This window comes from Lissotriton vulgaris, chromosome 4_1, assembly GCF_964263255.1.
Source record: "Lissotriton vulgaris chromosome 4_1, aLisVul1.2, whole genome shotgun sequence".
Classification (NCBI taxonomy): domain Eukaryota; kingdom Metazoa; phylum Chordata; class Amphibia; order Caudata; family Salamandridae; genus Lissotriton; species Lissotriton vulgaris.
In genome coordinates this window covers 1,093,691,855-1,093,711,335 of record NC_141691.1, presented here as the reverse complement: position 1 = coordinate 1,093,711,335, position 19,481 = coordinate 1,093,691,855, and the positions used below count along the sequence as shown (strand labels likewise).

General features: G+C 45.5%; 1 protein-coding gene across 4 annotated transcripts in view; it reads right to left on the bottom strand.

Annotated features, from left to right (window-relative positions):
* SLC9A3 (solute carrier family 9 member A3) overlaps nucleotides 1-19,481 on the bottom strand; it is a 1,201,500-nt gene that overhangs the window by 1,077,439 nt on the left and 104,580 nt on the right. The window contains exon 1 of one of the 4 annotated variants that reach the window (XM_086965317.1): nucleotides 13,433-13,735. The exons of the other annotated variants lie outside the window; for them this stretch is intronic. Within the exon in view, the coding sequence (XP_086821443.1) occupies nucleotides 13,433-13,580 (148 nt within the window). The 5' untranslated portion in view covers nucleotides 13,581-13,735. Of the gene's footprint in view, nucleotides 1-13,432; nucleotides 13,736-19,481 lie in introns of those variants that run through there. 4 annotated transcript variants of the gene reach the window in all.

Below are 19,481 nucleotides of genomic sequence, written 5' to 3'. Positions count from 1 at the left end.
CTTGTAACAACCATAGCTGTATGAATGTAGACTATTCGAGAAGCTGATATTCCAAAAGAGAGGTGCCATGTTAACCACCTGTAAAGATAGAAAAATCACATGAGCGATGTGCTGGTAGCAACCATCTGGAAAAGGTAACTATCGCGAAAAGCAGAGGAAACCGGAATGATGCAAGTCATGTAAAAAAATGAGACAAACGACCCCAACTAAAAACGACAAATCCAAAAGAACACTATATTATAGCCAGTGTAAGCAATTAGTAAATACCAATTGGGCGCACGCCGTGTGTTGCCGTCGGTTGTTATCCCAAGAAGATAGCGTCCATCATAAAACAAGGCCACCTGCGCATTAGTGTCTATACACTGAACAGGCAGTGCCTTGAATGGCTGCTACATTGCTTCGAGGCAGAAGGCTAAGCATTGTAGCATTAGGATTGAGCAGCGCTTTGTTATTAATATTGGTAATTTCATGTTGGACCTGGAAAGAACACGGCCTCGCCCACAAGAGACATTTATGTTTGATATATACCTTTGTGCAATTTACAGAAACATAATCAAATCTGCAATACTTTAGAGACGAGGGCCTTATTTATATACACACGTTGCAAAGCATAGAATAAACAATAGACTAATTTCCAATGACATGTTCAAGTCATCATGGTTTTAGAGACCAGTGCATTTAAATATGTTCAGATCGGCGAGACCTTGGAGACGAGTGCGGTTCACTGAACATATGACTGCATTTCCTGGGATGTTAATACTACCTCCAGCAAGGCAAAAATAGCCATTTAAACATGCATGAAAAGTAAGGATATGCAGACCGCTGGGGAGTTTGTTACAAGAAGGGGCTCACAACGGAAGAAAGACTGGAAGTACCGGCTAAATAACACAAGCCGAGCCACTCGTGACGCTGGGCAATTAACACCAAACAAGCATTGGCATAGCCAATAGGTCTTGCCTTTGGGACCTTTTAAGTGTTTAGCAAGAGATATTGGCAATGCCAATGTGTTAAAGTTATGTTGTAGAAAAGTGTGACTGCTGTCTAGCATAACGAAAAATTGTAATAAATAAAACAATAAAAATGTGTTGGCTCCTCTGGTCCCTTCTGAAGGTAGTGGACATAATCCGCCCGGTCATACTGGACGTCCTCAACACCTCCATCACCACAAAATCCGTACCCCCGTCATGGAAGTGCGCAATGGTGAGGGCTCTGTTGAAGAAGCCCAACCTGGACCGGGACAATCTGGCGAACTATCGCCCTATCTCTTTGCTCCCTTGGCTAAGCAAACTATTGGAGAGGCACGTGAACAACATCTTGATGAGCCATTTGGAATCAAATGGGCTCCTGCGTGCCTCCCAAACAGGGTTCCGCCCTCGACATGGAACCGAAACCGCTCTCCTAGCGGTAACGGAGGAAGCTAGAACTGTGTTGGACCAGGGTGGAAAGGTCGCCATTATCTTATTAGATCTAAGTGCTGCGTTCGACACAGTCAACCATGTCACGCTTTTACAACGCCTGGCGGACATGGGTGTGTCGGGCGCAGCCTTAGAATGGCTGACATCCTTCCTGGCTGACCGCTTCTTTCAGGTCTTCGAGGGCGAGGTGACATCCCCTAAACACCCTCTCAGATGTGGGGTTCCTCAGGGCTCCTCCCTGAGCCCCACTCTGTTTAATGTCTACATGGAGCCCCTAGACAGGATAGTCCATCCCTTTGGTGTGCGTATTGTCACCTACGCAGACGATACCCAACTGGTGGTCTCCTTAGACCACCAGGAGGGATCGTCCAGCACCTTAGGATCCTGTCTGGAGGCGGTTTCCAGATGGATGCAATCCTCATGTTTAAAACTCAACGGGGAGAAGACAGACGTCATCTTGCTGGGCAATTCCTCTCCCTCGGGTTTTGCATCCTCCTGGCCTCCTTGTTTAGGCCCACCCCCTACGCCCAAACCTCAAATAAAAAGCCTAGGGATTTGGCTTGATACCGACCTGAACTTTTCGGTACAAGCTACGAAGACTGCGGCTACCTGTTTTGGGTTGATGAGGATGCTACGGAGGGTGCTCCCTCTGCTCCCATTTCAGGCAAGGAGGATCCTGATCCAGGCCCTTATACTATCTCGCCTGGACTACGGGAATGTCCTCTATATGGGAGCTCCTGCCTATACCATCCACAGGCTCCAAGTCGCCCAAAACAGTGCAGCCCGTCTACTCTATAACCTTCCCCGTTGGCAGTCAGCGAGGAATGCTTTGAGGGAACTTCACTGGCTTCCTATAGCTGGAAGAATACAATTTAAGGCCATGTGTATTTTACACAAGGCCTTCCATCGCACCGGCCCTGCAATTCTTCAGTCCCTGGTCACTCCCTATGCTCCATCTCGTTCTCTTCGGTCCAGCTCCTCTCAGTTGGCTACTCCCATCAGAGTCAAGAAGGCTCGATGGGGTGGCCGCTCCTTCTCACACACTGCGGCAAGGCTATGGAACATCCTCCCTCTGCCTCTGCGGGAAACTTTAAACCATCTCTCCTTTAGGAAAACTTTAAAAACACACTTGTATACTACATTCTGTTGACCTGCCCTGTGCCCTTGCTAATTAAATTTCTGTCACAAGCGCTACGAAGCCTCCGGGTAGATAGCGCCATACAAGTACTGCTTCATTCATTCATTCACTTCGTAAATGGAGAGCCTGACATTGTCCTCCTGGCTTCTGCTTATGTTACAGTTCACTGGTGTACATTAGTGTAAAAATTGGTGGTGCAACAGCAAAATTAAATATTGTCTATTGAAGGGCTCCATTACATTGGATTGTGGCTGTTCTTGCCCAACTCATCCAATTCTGCAGCCAGTGCACATATTTTTAGTCGCCCTCATTGTTTGTTTATTTATTTAATTTATGTATTTTAAATTTATGAAACCTGGGATGACTTTTTCGGCGAACCCATGAAAGCCTACTGCACCTACCGTTGGCTTTACACCTTATCCAGGGCCACTGTAATTGTGTGACAGAAGAGGATAACATTACGTGGCAGGGTTGCACAAATTATGCAGCAAGAAAAGGCAAATTATGCAGCATCATTCGGCACATTTTATCATAGGTTTTCTACAATATTTGTGCACATGGCAATAGTGTTTAGGAATAGGGTGCACTTTCTTAATTACAATTGAACACCCAAATACAGCAATAAGTAACTTAAAAATGCCAGTCAAATCTAGAGAAAAGCATTTTGGTGCAAGCGCAGAAATCCGAGTCGCTATAGTTTTTGTAACTTTTCATCCGTTTGAAACATAAAAATGTGTTTTTATTACAATCTGCAGATGATGGATGACGTGGCAAATGCGGGAAATACAAAATTATGCGAAAATCGCCATGGCAGTAGAATCGCATAATTACAGTGGCCCTGACCTTACCCACTACCATCCTTTTCAAGGGCAGAGTTAAGGAGGCATAGCTGGTTAGGAGGGGAGAGAAAGGCCCTGGCGTGAAAGAGGGGTGCAGAGAGGGAACGAGGGAGAAATGAGGGAGGGAGAAAGAAGGAGTAGCAGCGTCTGGGTGTCAGAGCGAGGAGAGAGAACAGTACTCTCCCACTGTGACATGGAGAGCAGAAGCGTGGAGTAGTAGGATATGATGCAAAGTTCAGGGTTCATACTGAGCCACCTGCTGGAGAGTCTTGACAGGCTCATAGTAGGGAGGATTACCATTAACCCCAGGAGGGGGTGCTATCACCAATATCCTAAACATGCAAGAATGTAAGTGGATACATCTGCTTGACACAGTTTCCAATGGGCTGAATGATTTTGAGGGAGTTGCAAAACAGGTAACAGGTAGCCACACTAAATAATGGCGGAGGTAATTTCATCTTCCATAATCAGGGACTGGTAACTTATCCCTCAATAAGGTTGCAGGTTTCTTTGACTTAATCACCTTCTTCTATTGTGTAATGTTGATGAGATTCTAAACAGTATGGGTTCTATTTAAAATGTCAGTCCACGTGTACTGTCATTTATCCCATAATTGTGGGGCCTTTAACTTAGGTTTAACTTAAGCATCTCGTTCAGTCTGTGTAATGTTAACATTAGACTTAACAACTGTTTCCCTGTAGCCTGCATAGTCCAAAGACGCCACTGTTTATGTTTCAACAAAATACATTGAGAACAAGACAAGGGTTTGGGGTCCCTATGAAAGTGGGCAACCTGTGATGCCTTGTGATATCTGTCATGTATGCATACCATCTGGCACATGCATCAAGGTCGGATTTTGCGAGTCCTTAATTTCGATTATTAAGGAATCGCAAGTAAGGACTCGCAAAACCATATGCATGTAGGAATCTCTATAAAAATAGCGATTCCTACATATTCCTTATTTGTGACTTGCAAATTACGAGTCACAAATAAGGAATGGCTTCCCATTCATTCCTATGGGCCTATAGGCCGCTAGGAATGAATGGGAAATTGCAAGCACAATTTGTGAGTACCATAAGGTACTCGCAAATTGCTAATGTAATTTGAAGGGTGCCAGGGGGCCTTAAAGGCCACCTTGCAGCACCCCCAAATGTGGCATGTATGCTTATGTGGCCCACACATATGCCCTAAGACCATATGTGTGCGACAAATGGCACTTTGAAAAATACCCTTTTGGGCATTTTTCAAAGTTTTAGCAAATTACCATCGACTGCAGCGTTTCATAAATGCAAAGTCGCATTTAGGAAAGGCTTTGATTCATCCCAAATAGGAAATCACAATTTGCGATTCCCCAAAAGCATTCGCAATTTAGGTAATTGCAAAATTTGCTATTCCCTATATTGAGAACGGGTTTTGGGTTTGATGCATCGGAAATGGCATTTTATCAGCCGCAAACGAGCCGATTCTGCGAATCGGCCCGTTTGCGACCGGTAAAATGCTTGATGCATGTGCCAGCATATGTTTTAACATTTGCATAATGTATTGTAATGCATATTTTAGCAGAACTGTTATGTGGCTTCGACACACAGCTGTAATCAAAATGTGACATATCTTTATATTTTAATAGAATTTTCATCACAGTTGTGATCATGTAATTGTACCCCTTGAATGCTAAAAAGCACTTGCCGTATACCTTGAATCCTTTAATCCCAAGCGGACATCTTCAAATGATAGTAACATGATCGCAGGGACTGCAGTCCCATTCACAATTGTAAAGATAATGTTAGATAGTGGTTCTGCTGGATTTTGTTGACGATTTTTTGACCTGCGTTGTGTCAGGTCATCATCAGGATGGAATTACACATGTTAGTTTTAGCAGTAGCTGGTACGTGATCTGGTGGCACGGTAGAGGCGTAGAACTAGAGATGCCAGGGTTCTTAGTAAGAGGATCAATCCTACATGAGAGTCTCAAAGGGTGCACCAGGGTGCGCAATAGCTGCACCAAGATGAAGGATAGCGTGTGCAAGGGCTACACCGGCAGGGTGGGGGTGATGCAAGCATACCCAAGTAATTTTCAGACCGGCAGAGCGTTTTACGTGCCTGATAGCGTGACTCCCTTGTGAGGATCGTTCCTGTGATACATACGTGTATGTATCACATACACGTATGTATCAATTGGACTGATTGATTTCCCGACGGCTCATAAAAGTTTGATGATTACTGAAGTAATTTCTCCTCCGGCTGCACTGAACGTTATTCACAGTGCACCTCCCTTGAAAGTCTCATTCCCGTGATACCACAGTACACACTCTGCATATCGGGCTATATTTTGACACCTCATACCATATTAACCTCTGTGATCACTGGAGCAATTTTCCTCGGGTTCCATTGGGCATCCTTGCTACCCAGGGAGCCCATTTTGTCATTGTAGCCCTTGCCATCTCCCCCCTCGTCCTCACAAGTGCTTTAGCCCTGGTCAGCAGTTGTAAAGAGCGCAGAATCCTAAGGCCAGCAAAAACAAAGGGCCAGACGTAGGAGACCAAATACCAGTCGGTAACGGCCGATTTCGGCCGTTACCGACCAGTATTTGGGTTTTGTAATGTAGGGGGCCTTTGATTTACAGAATCGTTAAATTTACCGATTCGGTAAATTTACAGAATAGGTAAAATACCAAATCAGTAAATTTACGGATTCTGTAAATCAATATGTAAGTGGCACAGTAAACAGTACCACAGGCCCCTAAGAATTCGTTATTTACCATGTAATACTATTGCATGGTAAATAACGAATTCCTGCATGTACACCTGTGCCATGTGGCACACAGACATGCCCTAAGGGCATGTATGTGTGTCACATGGCACACAAGCCAGAAACAGGGGTGCAACAGGGTGTCAAAGTGACAACCTGTCCCCCTTGGCAATTCGGTATTTTTACCAATTCGGTAATTACCGAATCGGTATTTGCCATTGATTCCTATGGGCTTCAAAGCCCATAGGAATCAATGGCAAATACCGATTCGGTAATTACCGAATCTGTAAATACCGAATCCTACCGATTCGGTATTTGTTACCGAATAATTACCTACATCAGATTTACTGTTTAATGAATACCGAATCGGTAAAATTCGGTGTTTATGAATCGGTAAATCTGATTTACCTACATCTAGCCCCTGGTCAGCAAAAACAGGATGGCTGAAGGCAAAAAGTCAGAGGGATGCCAGGTCTAAAAATGGCCAAATCTAATTCTCTCGAAATTCCAGAGCTATAAAAAAACAATTTATAACAACTCTTCAACATTTCGGGATTGGGACTGGTAAATAAAAAACATAATTTCACAATTTTGGAAACCATTTTTTGTTGCGGTGTAATTGATTTTGATACTTCTGCACAAAGCTGAAATATCTTGGTAGTGGAAGAGCAAGCAAGATTATGCGAGACAGCCCATATTTGAAGGTAATAATGAGTAGCTGCATCCCAAATAGGATAAGAAATGAGCACATGATTTCTAAAAGCTGTAAAATAAGTGCTGATCAACTTGTGGCACTGATAAAACGTGAAACGATTGGTTCAGTTTGACAAGTGTAACATACTTACAATGGTCTATTTACTTTAACAAGCATATACTAACAAGTGGAAACTTAACTGGGGCTTAGCTGTGCAAGGTATGCAAATACATTTTTTGAGTGATTTCAAATTTGGTAAACCACGGAGCTAAGTTTCACTCAGGCAATAGTGAAGGATTGCCTGCAGCAGACTAAAATGATAGCTATCCCATGGATTAAGTAGATAAAAAACTGTCTTCAAGATCTAGGATTAACACAGTTCTTTGAGAAGACTAGTGAGATTAGCTCACGCATGAAGGCCTTGGTAAAGGACACATATTATGCCCATAGAGATAAGATGAGACTTGAGAAAGTTCTGGATATGGTAACTGTCCATTAATTTATTACATTGACAACTCGCGAAGTCATGGAATCCTATCTATCATGGATAAAGGCACAAGAGCATAGATTTTATTTAACTCGCCTTTGAGTAAACACGATTCACTTCTTGGAGGCTTTTCGCTTTGCTGGGAATTGGTTAGCATCATTACCCTGCTGCCGGTGCAACAGTGTCTATACAGTCCACTAAGCACTTTATGCCATTTTGTACTGTATATTCTGCTTTTAGAACCTAGTTTATTATGCCCAACTTTAGCCAGGAAGCGTTGTATAACACATCAAGAAGGTTTATTGGTTCTACAACATGGCGAGTCTTCAACAGCCCAAAGGCCCTCAAAAAACACTGACTAAATGTTCAACTCCTTTTATAGTGTGCCAAGCTACTGAAATCTGACAGTACCCATGAGTTCACCCAATTATGCTTTTAAGATGTTCTATGGGTCCCCCTTATGTCAAAAATTACCTCTATTGGTAGGACCTGCATTTTGCCATGTGGCCCCTCTTGCCCATACATTAAATACAATAAGCCACTGCCAGAGGTTTCCTAATAATGCTTCTCTTGCACTATGGGGGTCCCTTATGTTAACGGTTATGTGTAATATGTCATGGATGGCCCCTTGTCCTTGCCACAGTTGGCTTCCCACATGCCAAGAATTACCTCCAATGTGCCATTACAAGCAATTTGCCACAAGTGGCAACTATGCCAAGAATTGCCTCCAGGAGGCCAATGCTGTCTGTTTTTTCATGGGTGCTCCATGCCAAAATGTTTCTACAGAGTGCCAGCAGTAGCATTTTGCTGAGGGTGTCCCATATGCAAGTACTACCGCCAATATTCTAGTGCCAACATTTTATCAAGGGTGTTTCTATCAGCCAAGAAGCAAGCCAAGTCCAAAAGCAGAGCTGCAAGCATAACACCACATGTTCGCCTACATTCACTTATTCACACTCATTCTATCATTAGCACTAACTTGCACTCATTCATTTTAACCTACACTCATGCACTCACTTTCACCCTGAATCGCTCATTTGCGCTCTCTCACTCGTTCGCACTCTGACTCACTTACAGTTACTCACTAATTTTGACACACACTCACATCCATGATCCATGTTAGAGTCAATTGCCTTTTAGCGTCAGACTGGCTCTGTTGTTCTGCTTTTAGTGCTAAGACACCTAAGGGTAATTGTCCACTTTATAAAATCATTGTAATCGTTCATTTCATCCCATATACAAACATACATGCTCACACATATACACGCTCTCTCATACAAACTCACTCTCACCCACATGCACACATAAAATACATTAAAACCATTTTATTTTTCTTATCTAAAATGCCAATGAAGGCAGGCCCGGACTGGCCATAGCGGGCACCGGGCAATCCCCCGGTGCCCCGCACGAGTGGGGGACGGTTTTGGGCCGCTGGGGCCGATTTTGTTTCATGGCCGTTTTTGCAGCATAGCTGCAAAATCGGCCATGTAACAAAATCGTCCGAAAACGGACCCTGGCAAAGAGCTCGGCGGCACCCCCAACCCCCACATCCCCCCCCCCCCCAGGGGGGGAGCGGGGGGGGGGGGGCCGGGCACTTAGCCAGGGCCGGTTTTGGTTCCCGGTCCGGCCTTGAATGAAGGTCTAGATTTATTTTCTCTACTTAGTATTACACTAATAGAGAAACATAAACTATTATTCACTATTTATGTAATAAAAATGAGCTGAAAAAAAGGTTAGAGCCTAACTAATAATGCGAGACACCTCTGTGTTCTTGTCATTGATTTTGCCACCTCTCAGGCCAGGGATCACAGAGGCATTGCCAGGGGTATCAAGGGGCAAGTTAAGAGTCCCAACCGCGACCCCTGGTGACCCATAAATGTTGTCCATGAAGACTGCTGCTGCCTCGTCCCCTTCCTTACTTTATGAAGGTGTGTCAACCTAAAACTGGCCTGCAACTGTAAAAATATTAACTGAACATAAACAGTGAGAGAATACTACGTACACACATGAAACTTAAACATATTCTCAAAATAATGTTCAATGTGCAGAAACAGAAGATGATACTTTGAACAACGTTTAGATCCTCATCCTCACCTACTTGAAGATTAGAAAGAAGCATAAAGAAAAAAGGACCTGTCCAGGAGTCTGCCTTATACATTTCAGACACAGAGGCACCTCGAAATACACCTATTTTCCCCCGCTTTAAAAAAGATTGAGCTCACTCACTGCAAGATGAATTATTCGACTCCTGCATTAGGGTGCCTCTTCACAATGTCTTGAGCAAGATCCTACTGAATGATTTTAGGCCACACACTAATTTGGGGTCGAAACATAAATGTCACTTCTGACTGTACCACATCTATGAGCTACTGTGAAATTACTGGACTGTGCTAATGGATTGACTCAAGTATTTGCAGACTTTTGTGTGGATAATAATGTATTACAAATAAATGAAGATTCGTTCTCATTGAGATTTCTTCTGCTCTTCATGCAAACCTCTTTTGCAAAATTACTTTCCTTACACTGTGCTCCTTATCGAATTTTGCTGCTTCTTGATTGAAAACTAACTTTCTGAGCATATAAAAATTCACATATGAACATAACTAATCGTTTTGAGTGTCTATTTTGTATATGTTAAATTTCTTTATGTATGTCCTGCTCTTTGAAAGCACAATGTTCGATTGGTTGATCCATTATCACAGACTACTTGAAACTTGTTGTACTTACGTAAATTCGATTCGTCAGAATCATTATTTTTCATGTTTTGAAATTAACCCAGGTTCTGAGGAACACAGAGTAACCTCATACTGGGTTTTGGGTCACTCAGACCATTGCAAAATGTTCTTTTACCCTCAAGTAATTTACTTAGTTCACACAATTAACCATAAACTATATAACATGTAAAAAAAATCAGGCAACAGGAAACGTATTTTTTTTTTGCTGTTGATGACTGGTTTGAGCAGAAAATGTCTTGCAGGGGACTAGGTCAAGCAAAACAAATGTGCAACAAATCATTTTCTCGATGGGCCAGTCCCCTTGATAGTACCACCTGTGACTTTTAAAAGTGGGGTATGCTCTCCAAAGGCTGTATTACATCAGGTGCCAATGGGTATTTGAGCCTGCTTTGCGCGCCCCCTGGGCACTTTGGTATTAAAGAAGGGGCCACCGACACTTGCGTGTTGTCCCCTTGTGTAATGCCAAAGTGCCCCAGAGAGCATACCCCACAAACAGTGCCAGCGCTTCCTCAAGAGGGCGTTCCCTCATTTACCTGGGGTGTGGCACCATGCAAATGAGGTAATCCCTTTGCCTCTGCACCCACATGTGCGCAGAGGCAAAGAAGCTCTCAGGAGGCGCGCTGACAGTGCACCTCCAAAAAGGTGGCACACTGTCAGTGCACTCCCTGATTGCAGCCCTCTGGCAGGGGGAAAGGGAGTCCCATAGACCCCACAGACATCCACTTGCAGGTGGTTGCAGTCCCTGACTGCACACAGCTGCATGGGGATTTCTAATCCCCTTTAACCCCTTCCAGGCTATTGACGGAACCGTTCCGTCACGGCTCACGGGTGAGCTGTGCTGGTGACGGAACGGTTCCGTCACGGCCCGGCCGCCGCGCGTGCGCGGCGCGATTAATTGAGCGGGCGGGGCCGTGACGGAACCGTTCCGTCATGAGCACAGCTCACCCGCGAGCTGTGACGGAACGGTTCTGTCACCCGCGGAGCTCACCAGCGCCCCCCCCCGCGACCGTTAGCGCTGCGGCGGAATAGCTGCCGCAGCGAAAGAGTTAAAAGTGCAGGCGTGTTGTGAAAACACGGAGTGGCTTCAAAACAGCTGCTCCGTTTTTCACCTGAATGCTCTGCCCCCAGGTCAGCGGGAGTTCACAGCTGCCATCTGGACAGCACATTCACCAAAATGAGGTTCATTTTCCTGGATTGCTGCGCCCAGCACAACACAGGAAAATGCAGTGCATACATAATATGGCTCCAGGGCTTTAAGTGAGCCGGGCCCCTCTAGTTCTAGTTCTGAGGACCGATAGGTATTAAATACTAGCAGCCCGTCCCGACCTTTTCCGGGAGCAATCAGGCTTCCCGGACCCCCGCCCGCCCCGACATTGTGCAGCAGCCCGGCCCCCCGCCCGCCCTGACATTGTCAAGCAGCTCAGGCCCCTGCCCGCCCCGTCCCGCACGAGCAATGAGGCTTCCCGTACCCTCGCCTGCCCCGACATTGTGCAGCAGCCTGGCCCCCCGCCCGCCCTGACATTGTCAAGCAGCTCGGGCCCCTGCCCGCCCCGTCCCCCGCCTGCCCCGATCCCCGCCTGCCCGGAGCCTTACCTCAGCCGCCGCTCCTCCCCCGCGCTCCTCATTTCACCGCTCCTTGCCGCTTACCGCTCCTCCCCCCTGTCCGCCGGTCCTCACCGCCATTCCGCCGTTCATCACTGCTCCTCCCCAGCGCCATGTCCGCTGCTCCTCTTCCGCTCCTGCACTCCGCTCCTCCCCGCGCTCCTGATGTCACCACGCAGGTCGCGGCCGGCGCTACTTGCAAGGGACTACTTTTTTTTATCGTCAATTTTTTAAATAACATATATTTTTTTTTATTTATATAGCCTATGTCCATCTGCACACCCTGACGATTACAATGATGTATCGGGTGTGTAGATTGGCGCTGTGGTTCCCGAATTTACCCGCCTCAAAGGTGCAAAGTTCTTCCTTTATTATAGTAGTATAGATAGACATTGAAACGGGTCGCTATTAGACCCTGTACATCTACAAACAAAAACACGGATCGATTTCTTAATAATCAATGTTAAGATTGTTAAGGCAATCCATGTTAGCAATTTGGTTTCTGTTCATACTTCACTGTTTTACTTATTCTTGCATTCCCTAATAGTGTTTGCTATTTCCAGGATATTGCGGTTCTTTATTTTTAGTAGCATATTACTCTTGTATGGATAAATGCAAGAGTAATACGCCCCCATTATTCATAGCTGCCTATCTAACATTCGATATTTAAGGAAACATGACGATAGTGGAAGACTTTTATCAAATGCTTTTGCACCAAGAAGGCCAAATATTCTTCCAAAAACATTCTTGAATAACGATAATCAGATTTTTAACAGTCTTGGGCGCGATTTTGTGTGATTAAAAGTTTGGGATGTGCAATTTATTGTTCTGTTTGCTTTCATGTAAGATCTGCAATCCCTACATTTCAAAGGCATGGTACTGGAGAGTTGTTTTAAGCGTTTCTACAACAGGGACACACGACATAGTTTTCTTGTCTTTTTCAGACACAGAAGAGTATAGTTTGGTTCAAAGTAAGAGAGGAGGTGCGCAATGAAATCCCAGCAAGTGCTTATCGTTTTTGGGGGATTTATATAGCTGATCTCGACCCGAAGGTATTGCCGTCCTACATGAGCACCAGTTACCTTACACAAGAACACGTTCATTATTCTGATTTTTTGGTAGGCACAGGATGATTAAATGATTTGGCCAGAATCACAGGATGCTGAACCCACGACGAGGCTCGAACCTGGTTCCCCAGCTCCAAAGTCGACAAATCTGGCCGTTAGGCCATATCCTCTTTGTGCTAACATGTGTGCATGTGGCGTTGTATTAGTAAGCTAATTTCAAACACTTTAACGACGATCTTGTAAAGTGTTTACAAAGTGCCTCGAACAAGGAATGGAAAACGCATGCATCCAGGTATAAGCTTTGTATGGAATGACCATCAGTTTATGGTACTTGTATGCTTGTGTGTATTCGAGTTTGAAACAAGCACATCTGCAAAACCGTACACGTTGAAAAGCAAACCCTTTAATTCCTATGAAACGTTTCGTCCTACGAATAGCCGTATAAACTCGCAAATATATTATAGATTGAAGCTTGCGGTAGAAATGATCCCTCTCAACCATGAACATGGGTTGCAGTCGAACCTGCTGCCCGGGCTTATTGCGTCTCCCTTCACCTTGAACTGAATGAAATATTCCAGGTCTCACGGGACAAGCACCAATAGTGTGGGAGCAGCTGTAACTACAAAAGTGTGGTGATGGGTGGGACTGAATAGGTGTATATACATCATTGTTACTGCGCATCCACTTTTGTCCATTATCGCACTCACCGATCTTTCCCAGACTGGCCACCAGTATCCAGAGAGCGATGATGTAGGGCTCCTGCACATGGTGCCACTTGAAGGTGACAATGTCCAGGCTGGGCGGTCCGTGACCGACGGCGGGGTGCTCCTCGCTGGAGCTCCTGTCCTGCTCCATCGCTAACTTCTGCTTTGTTCCGCCCTGAAGGAGACAGCTCTCAGCTGGCTCTACCGGAATTCTTGGCTGTCGGGCAGGACTGCGTGTCGGAGAGATTGAAGCTCAGTGCCTTCGATGTTGTATGTATGTGATATGGCGATCACAATTCAAATGCCCCACTCGCTGCCTGCAGAGCATTTATGGGACAGCAGGTGTGTTCGGGGCGGGGGCGTTTTTTTCCCAACACCTGACCTCCCAGAGAGACACCCCGAGGCTCCGCCCTCAACCCCTGCGGGGGTAGGTATTTCTGAGGGAAGGAAGTGGGAGGCAATGCCCATCAGTGGTGTGTCCCTCGCACAGCATGGCCGTGGGACTCGATGCGCTACATGCTCACCTCTCACCGACAGAGGAAACAGCGGGCGGATCTGTTAGTGTTTGAAAAGTGTTTCAAACTACACGCGTTCGTACATATTCTCTTTTATCTTCGAATCTAGAGTGTTGCCATTACTTCTTAGCCAGACAATATGTTCATATATGAATAGAATACTAACCCGAAGTTGACTACTAAACTTTCACCTTTTAGCACCACCGGATAGGCTGCGCCGAATTGGTAACGGGGATATTCGAGGGGCCGATGTCTGAGTTCCAGCTGTGGGCTGCTTTTTTTGGGGCAGTGGTGGGATTCTCTATTGTTCGAATACAGCCAGCGGCCCAGTGGGTGTCAGAGGGGATGAGCAGGGCTGGGGGCATGAGCAGAAGTGGCCTCCCCTGTTTTCAGGTGTGTTTCACCAGTGTAAACTAATGCGTGCATTTCGTTTTTTTACACACCCCCTTTTTTTTCAATAAAATTACGCCGAAGCTGTGATTTGAGCAAAGACATTATGCAGATGTGGCCGATGTTTTTTTTTTTTGCAGTGCCCGGGCCAATTTTTAATCCCAATCCAACACTGCGAATAGGTTACAATGTAACCTTGAAAAGAATCCATAGGTTTAAGCCCTCTTCTGTGGGGGTGGAGGATGAATTGCAATCCAGCGGCGAAGATTGCTGAGTTTTGCCTACTCTGCCGGACTTCAGAGTTCTGCAAAATTTCATCAAATGACGCAGAGCTAGTGTGACCAGACGTCCTGGTTTTCCCCAGATGGGCCCGGTTTTTCGTAAAGTGTCCCCGTGTCCTGACACTTTCCTCCAAACTGAGTAAATGTCTCGTTTTTGGACAGTGGCAGGGATGAGCACAGAAGTGTCCCAGTTTTTGAGTAGTGGCTGAGTACACACTGGTGTTAAAAAGAAATGCGCATGCTCACTTCTCGCTACTGGAGATGCTACGGCGTGATGTCAATCCAGATGAGATTGTTGTGGGAAGGAAAATCCTTTAAGGAGAGATATTTACTCTCTGGATTTCCCTTCACTTTCTACAACGCAGCAAGAATGTGATCATGCCAGCCATCGAGGCAACAGCGTGTCCGAACCGCCAGCATGACCATGCTCACTGAAGTCAGAGGTCACTGCCTGTACTGAGATACAGCCAGTCACCAGTGTAAACTGTAGTCCTACTTCTATGTTTATGACCTGTCTCGTTTCTTTGTTTGTTTTGGGAATCTGGTTACCCTAAGAGCGGAGGTTTTTCTCTTGCACGGCTCGCCAATGTTAAGATGGCGAGTGCTCGAAAGAGAAAGCCAAACACTACACCTCCCAGCGAGATTTCTCAACACGGGCTATCACGGTGGGTCGCAACGGCTCACTTTGAGAAATCTGCTGCTCGTGTTGAGTAAGCTGCTGCTCGAGTAGAATGTCTACTAGAGCAGTTGAAAGCAGCAGGGCCCTCTTGCGTGACGCGGTGTGCCATTCGCCTGAATTTACAGCGTGGGGCATGCTCCCTGCGATTAAAGTAAGTGCGAGCCAAACAACTTAATAGACTTCGCCACTGAAGGAACTCCACGGAGCATGGCTGAGCTCCGCCACTGAAAGAACTCCACGGAGCATGGCTGAGTTTTTGCTGCAGTTCGCAGAATTCCACTGAGTAGAACGCCACAAACTCCACCCAGGCCTACTCTTGTGTGTTGGGCAGAACTGGTTCTAGGATTTATGGGCCCCCGGGAATAATAGGAACATGTGAGGCACCTACAAGATGTAGCATCACAAGAAGTTACAAAACAACCACAGTCCCTCCACTAGACACGCAATGTCACTTATATCATTTTGCAGCATAAAATACCTCTAGATTAAAGAAAAGAAACAATACAAATGCAAGTATGTCTGTAGAGCCCACACGGATTTAAACAATTCAAAAGGAAACAAAAATTACTTAAATAAACATCAGTTTTTATTCTATATAAAAAGGAAGGATTAGCCTCCACAATTTAAAAACAAAATACATTTAATACATTTAATATACAGAAAAACCAGATAGTTGAGGCAGCGTTTTGGTGATTTTATCAATGTAACACCTTCTTCAGGACGGTTTTCTATACAAAGAAAATATTTGAATTATTTACAGGCGCGACAGTGTATCGACGTACAAATAAATACAATTTCTAATACGAAATTAATTACATTTAAAACCAAGTTTGTCTATTCCTTGAACAGGAGAACACCTTCCACAGCTTCTAGTTTTCGAAATTTTCTTAGAGTTCATAAAAAATTATTTTGCAGTACATACAACACAATTTTTTAAAATAAAAAATAGTTTCATTCGCCAATTATTATGCATAATGAATGATTAAGGTCCGAAAAGTTCTATGGCATTCCTATTTGTTTCAGATATACCTCTAGTCTTTGAATGGAGACTAGTAATCAATATATAGTTTAAAAGGCAGTGGCGGCTGGTGACATTTGAAACTGGTGTGGCATAAAATGATTGTCATACTGCACCATAGCAAGTGAGCGTAGCGAGCGAGCCCGAACATCCCCCGAGAAAATTATGATAAAAGAGTGGACAACTGGTGCATTTTCAAGCAAATTTGAAGTCACATAAAAACCCTCTTGACTAATTTGCAAATGTCCACTTTCACCTCGCCAATGTTAATAACAATGAGTGGCTGAACAAAGTGCTGCGCCTGACCTGCACATTGGCGCTGTCAGATTAGGCATCCTGTCTTCTGTGGTTTTACTGCCCCCCATAAGAACAACATTTCAAGTGCTCAGTGACAAAGGCCTGCCTAAAATGCTGCATCTTCTACAGATGGTTTTCTCAAAGTATTCAGAAAAACTGCACCTTGTGACTAACATAACTGAACATGTTGGTATTTTTACTAATTGTAACCAAACCGCACTGTCCAGTGTTTCACATACTGTTTTCAATAAACATTATTATGCGGAAGACACGTACATTATTACAGCGAATAGCACCTGAAATAAACATGCAGTATAACAAATACAAAAAGCTGTCTTCGTGTACTTTGTCACCAGAACCCCTACCGTGATGGAGCATACATATCGCAGAAAAAATAAAAAATTTCTCTCTCCACACTCTCTCTCTCTCACACACACACATGCAAACACACAAACACCACAGGCACGCACTGCACTTCGAAAATTAAAGGTTTAGCAAAATCTTACTTGCAGAATAAAAACAATGCTCATTCCTAAACAAGATTGATAAAATGAGCCACAGTAAACCATCTAAACCAGAGTGCCATAACCCTCTGACATCACAAGGCATTGTCTTGTTTCCCATAACCCCAAAAACACAATGTTAAGTTCACATGACTCATAACCCTCTGACATCACAATATCTGTCTTGTTTCCTATAACCCTGACACCACAATGTTCTGTTACATGACTCATTGTAGGAGAGTAGGGTCTGGTATCCTATGGTCACCCCAAATTTTTGCTTTTTGCTTCACTGGTTTTCGACTTAATGTGGCTGTGGGCCTGCTAATCAGACCCACAGCCTGCTGTTCTCTCTCTAAATTCACATGCATGTACTATAGGTACATAACCCAATTGGAACTGGACACCTTGTCAGCCCCTGTACCATGCACTATAGGTGCTCAGGGCATAGGTGCCAACAAGGCCTACCCGGGGCTGCAGCATATCTTTTGCCAACCCTGGCTGGTACTTAAATCGACACAACTGGCTGATCACTCAGCTGGGGCAAGGTGGTGTAATCACCCCTTGCTTAGATATAGTATACCTATATCTAAACCTATATCTGGACACATATAAACCTATAAGTCACTCCTATGGCAGGCCTTAACAAACCTGGAGGCAGAGTGCTTGGTTTTATGTGAGATGGGGCTCTAGCATGAGCTGAGCCTGTCTGCAGCTGTCGGGACCAATTCCCTTAGCTGTTCCGGGATAATGCCATACCATATACTATTAAGTGCATTATAATCCATCGCGGTTATATGTTAACTTTGGTTTGGCTTTATCAAAACATGTCGTGTAAGGTGTCATACGATTTGGAATACTATCCCCTCGACAGTCCTGTAGACAGGGATAGCATTCCACCCCTCTAGAGGGAGAATTGATGGCGGTTGATTTTAAAAGAGCCTCAGCATCACAAAATGGACGCTTCTGCCACAGACACGAGTCTGACCTCCTAATGCTGACTGAAACTTGGCAGAGGAGGCCTGGACAAAGGGTTTCCTGTTGCGGGGAGGTGTCACACTACCCCAGACAGGAGATAGTGGATTGTAGCAGGGAGGTTTGAAAGAAACCAGACACTGCCTGGGGAGCACAAGGCTTCCCCTTGCATAATCCGGTCAAACCGGTTCTGGGGCTCACCAGCCCCAGTCCCAGTGCGACCCTGGACAAAGGGAAAGGGGTGTATCCACCCCCTTCCTGGGTCCCACCCATAGGAGGGACCTAGCATGTAATCCAGCCCACCAGATTGGTATAAGAGTGGGAGCAATGCCCAAGCATTCAGATTATCCTGACTGAAACTTATGAAATGAAACTCTGGACCCATTGACATCCTACTCGACGTAGAAGACTGAAGAATCTCCCTTGTGGTCAAGGAGTGACCACCCTATGCAAACAGGCACCATCCAGCACCTCAACATTTGCTTTGTTGCAGTTCTTGCCGGAACTCGAGTGACAGAGTGCAACAAGACCCAGCGTTCCTGCCTTTTAACAGCCCGATCCACAGTCCCTGCAAAGCTGAGACCCGTGGAGGCGACCTGGAGCGTGGGGCCGGCCATATTGGAAAGACCACGAGGCGCTGACCGTGCAGCTTCCGAGGCTCTCTTGAAGCTGTGCATTGGGGTTTGAGAAGCGCTAGCCCTGAGCCACTTCTGCACTGAAGCTCACCCCTCTACACTCACCGAGTGCTGCGTGGGGCCCTTCTGCACTTTTTGGCTCAACGCGTTGGTCTGGTCACTTGCCCATTGGCTTGTGGCCCCAGTACCGATGAACCTTTGAATTTGACTTGCCAGTCCAGTTGCTCTGGACTGGCCCTCTCTCCTCTGAAAAGGAGCACCCACTCTGACCTTCCTGGTCCGAGTACTAAGCGATATTTGAATCCTGCGTGGGTTGCGCTTGCCAAGAGTTGTTGGCTCCAATCAGGAAGCCGACACTGCCGACAGCGAGAGCCTACGTGGGACAGCTCGTGATCCACTCCTGGACATCCTCGGTGCCCCAGAGTCCACGTGGCAGCAGAGAGAAGCTACTCAACATCGACCTGATTGCGCCCGACATTGCCTGGTTCCTTCCTGGTTTCACCCTGGTCACTGCTGAGTGACCCAGACTCTGTCCCCTCTGCTTTCAGATCATCTATATCTTTGATCCACCCTTGGATCACACCGGACACTTCTCTTCACGACGCCTGCAGCATCTTCATCTTCAGGCACCATCGACCTGCGTGACGAAACCCAACACTACTTTGCACCTGTGCACCCGCTTCCTGTGGGTGAGGTAACTCAGCAACGCCGGTGTTCCTACACTGGTACACACCTCTAGTATATGTGTCTAAAGTTTCATCC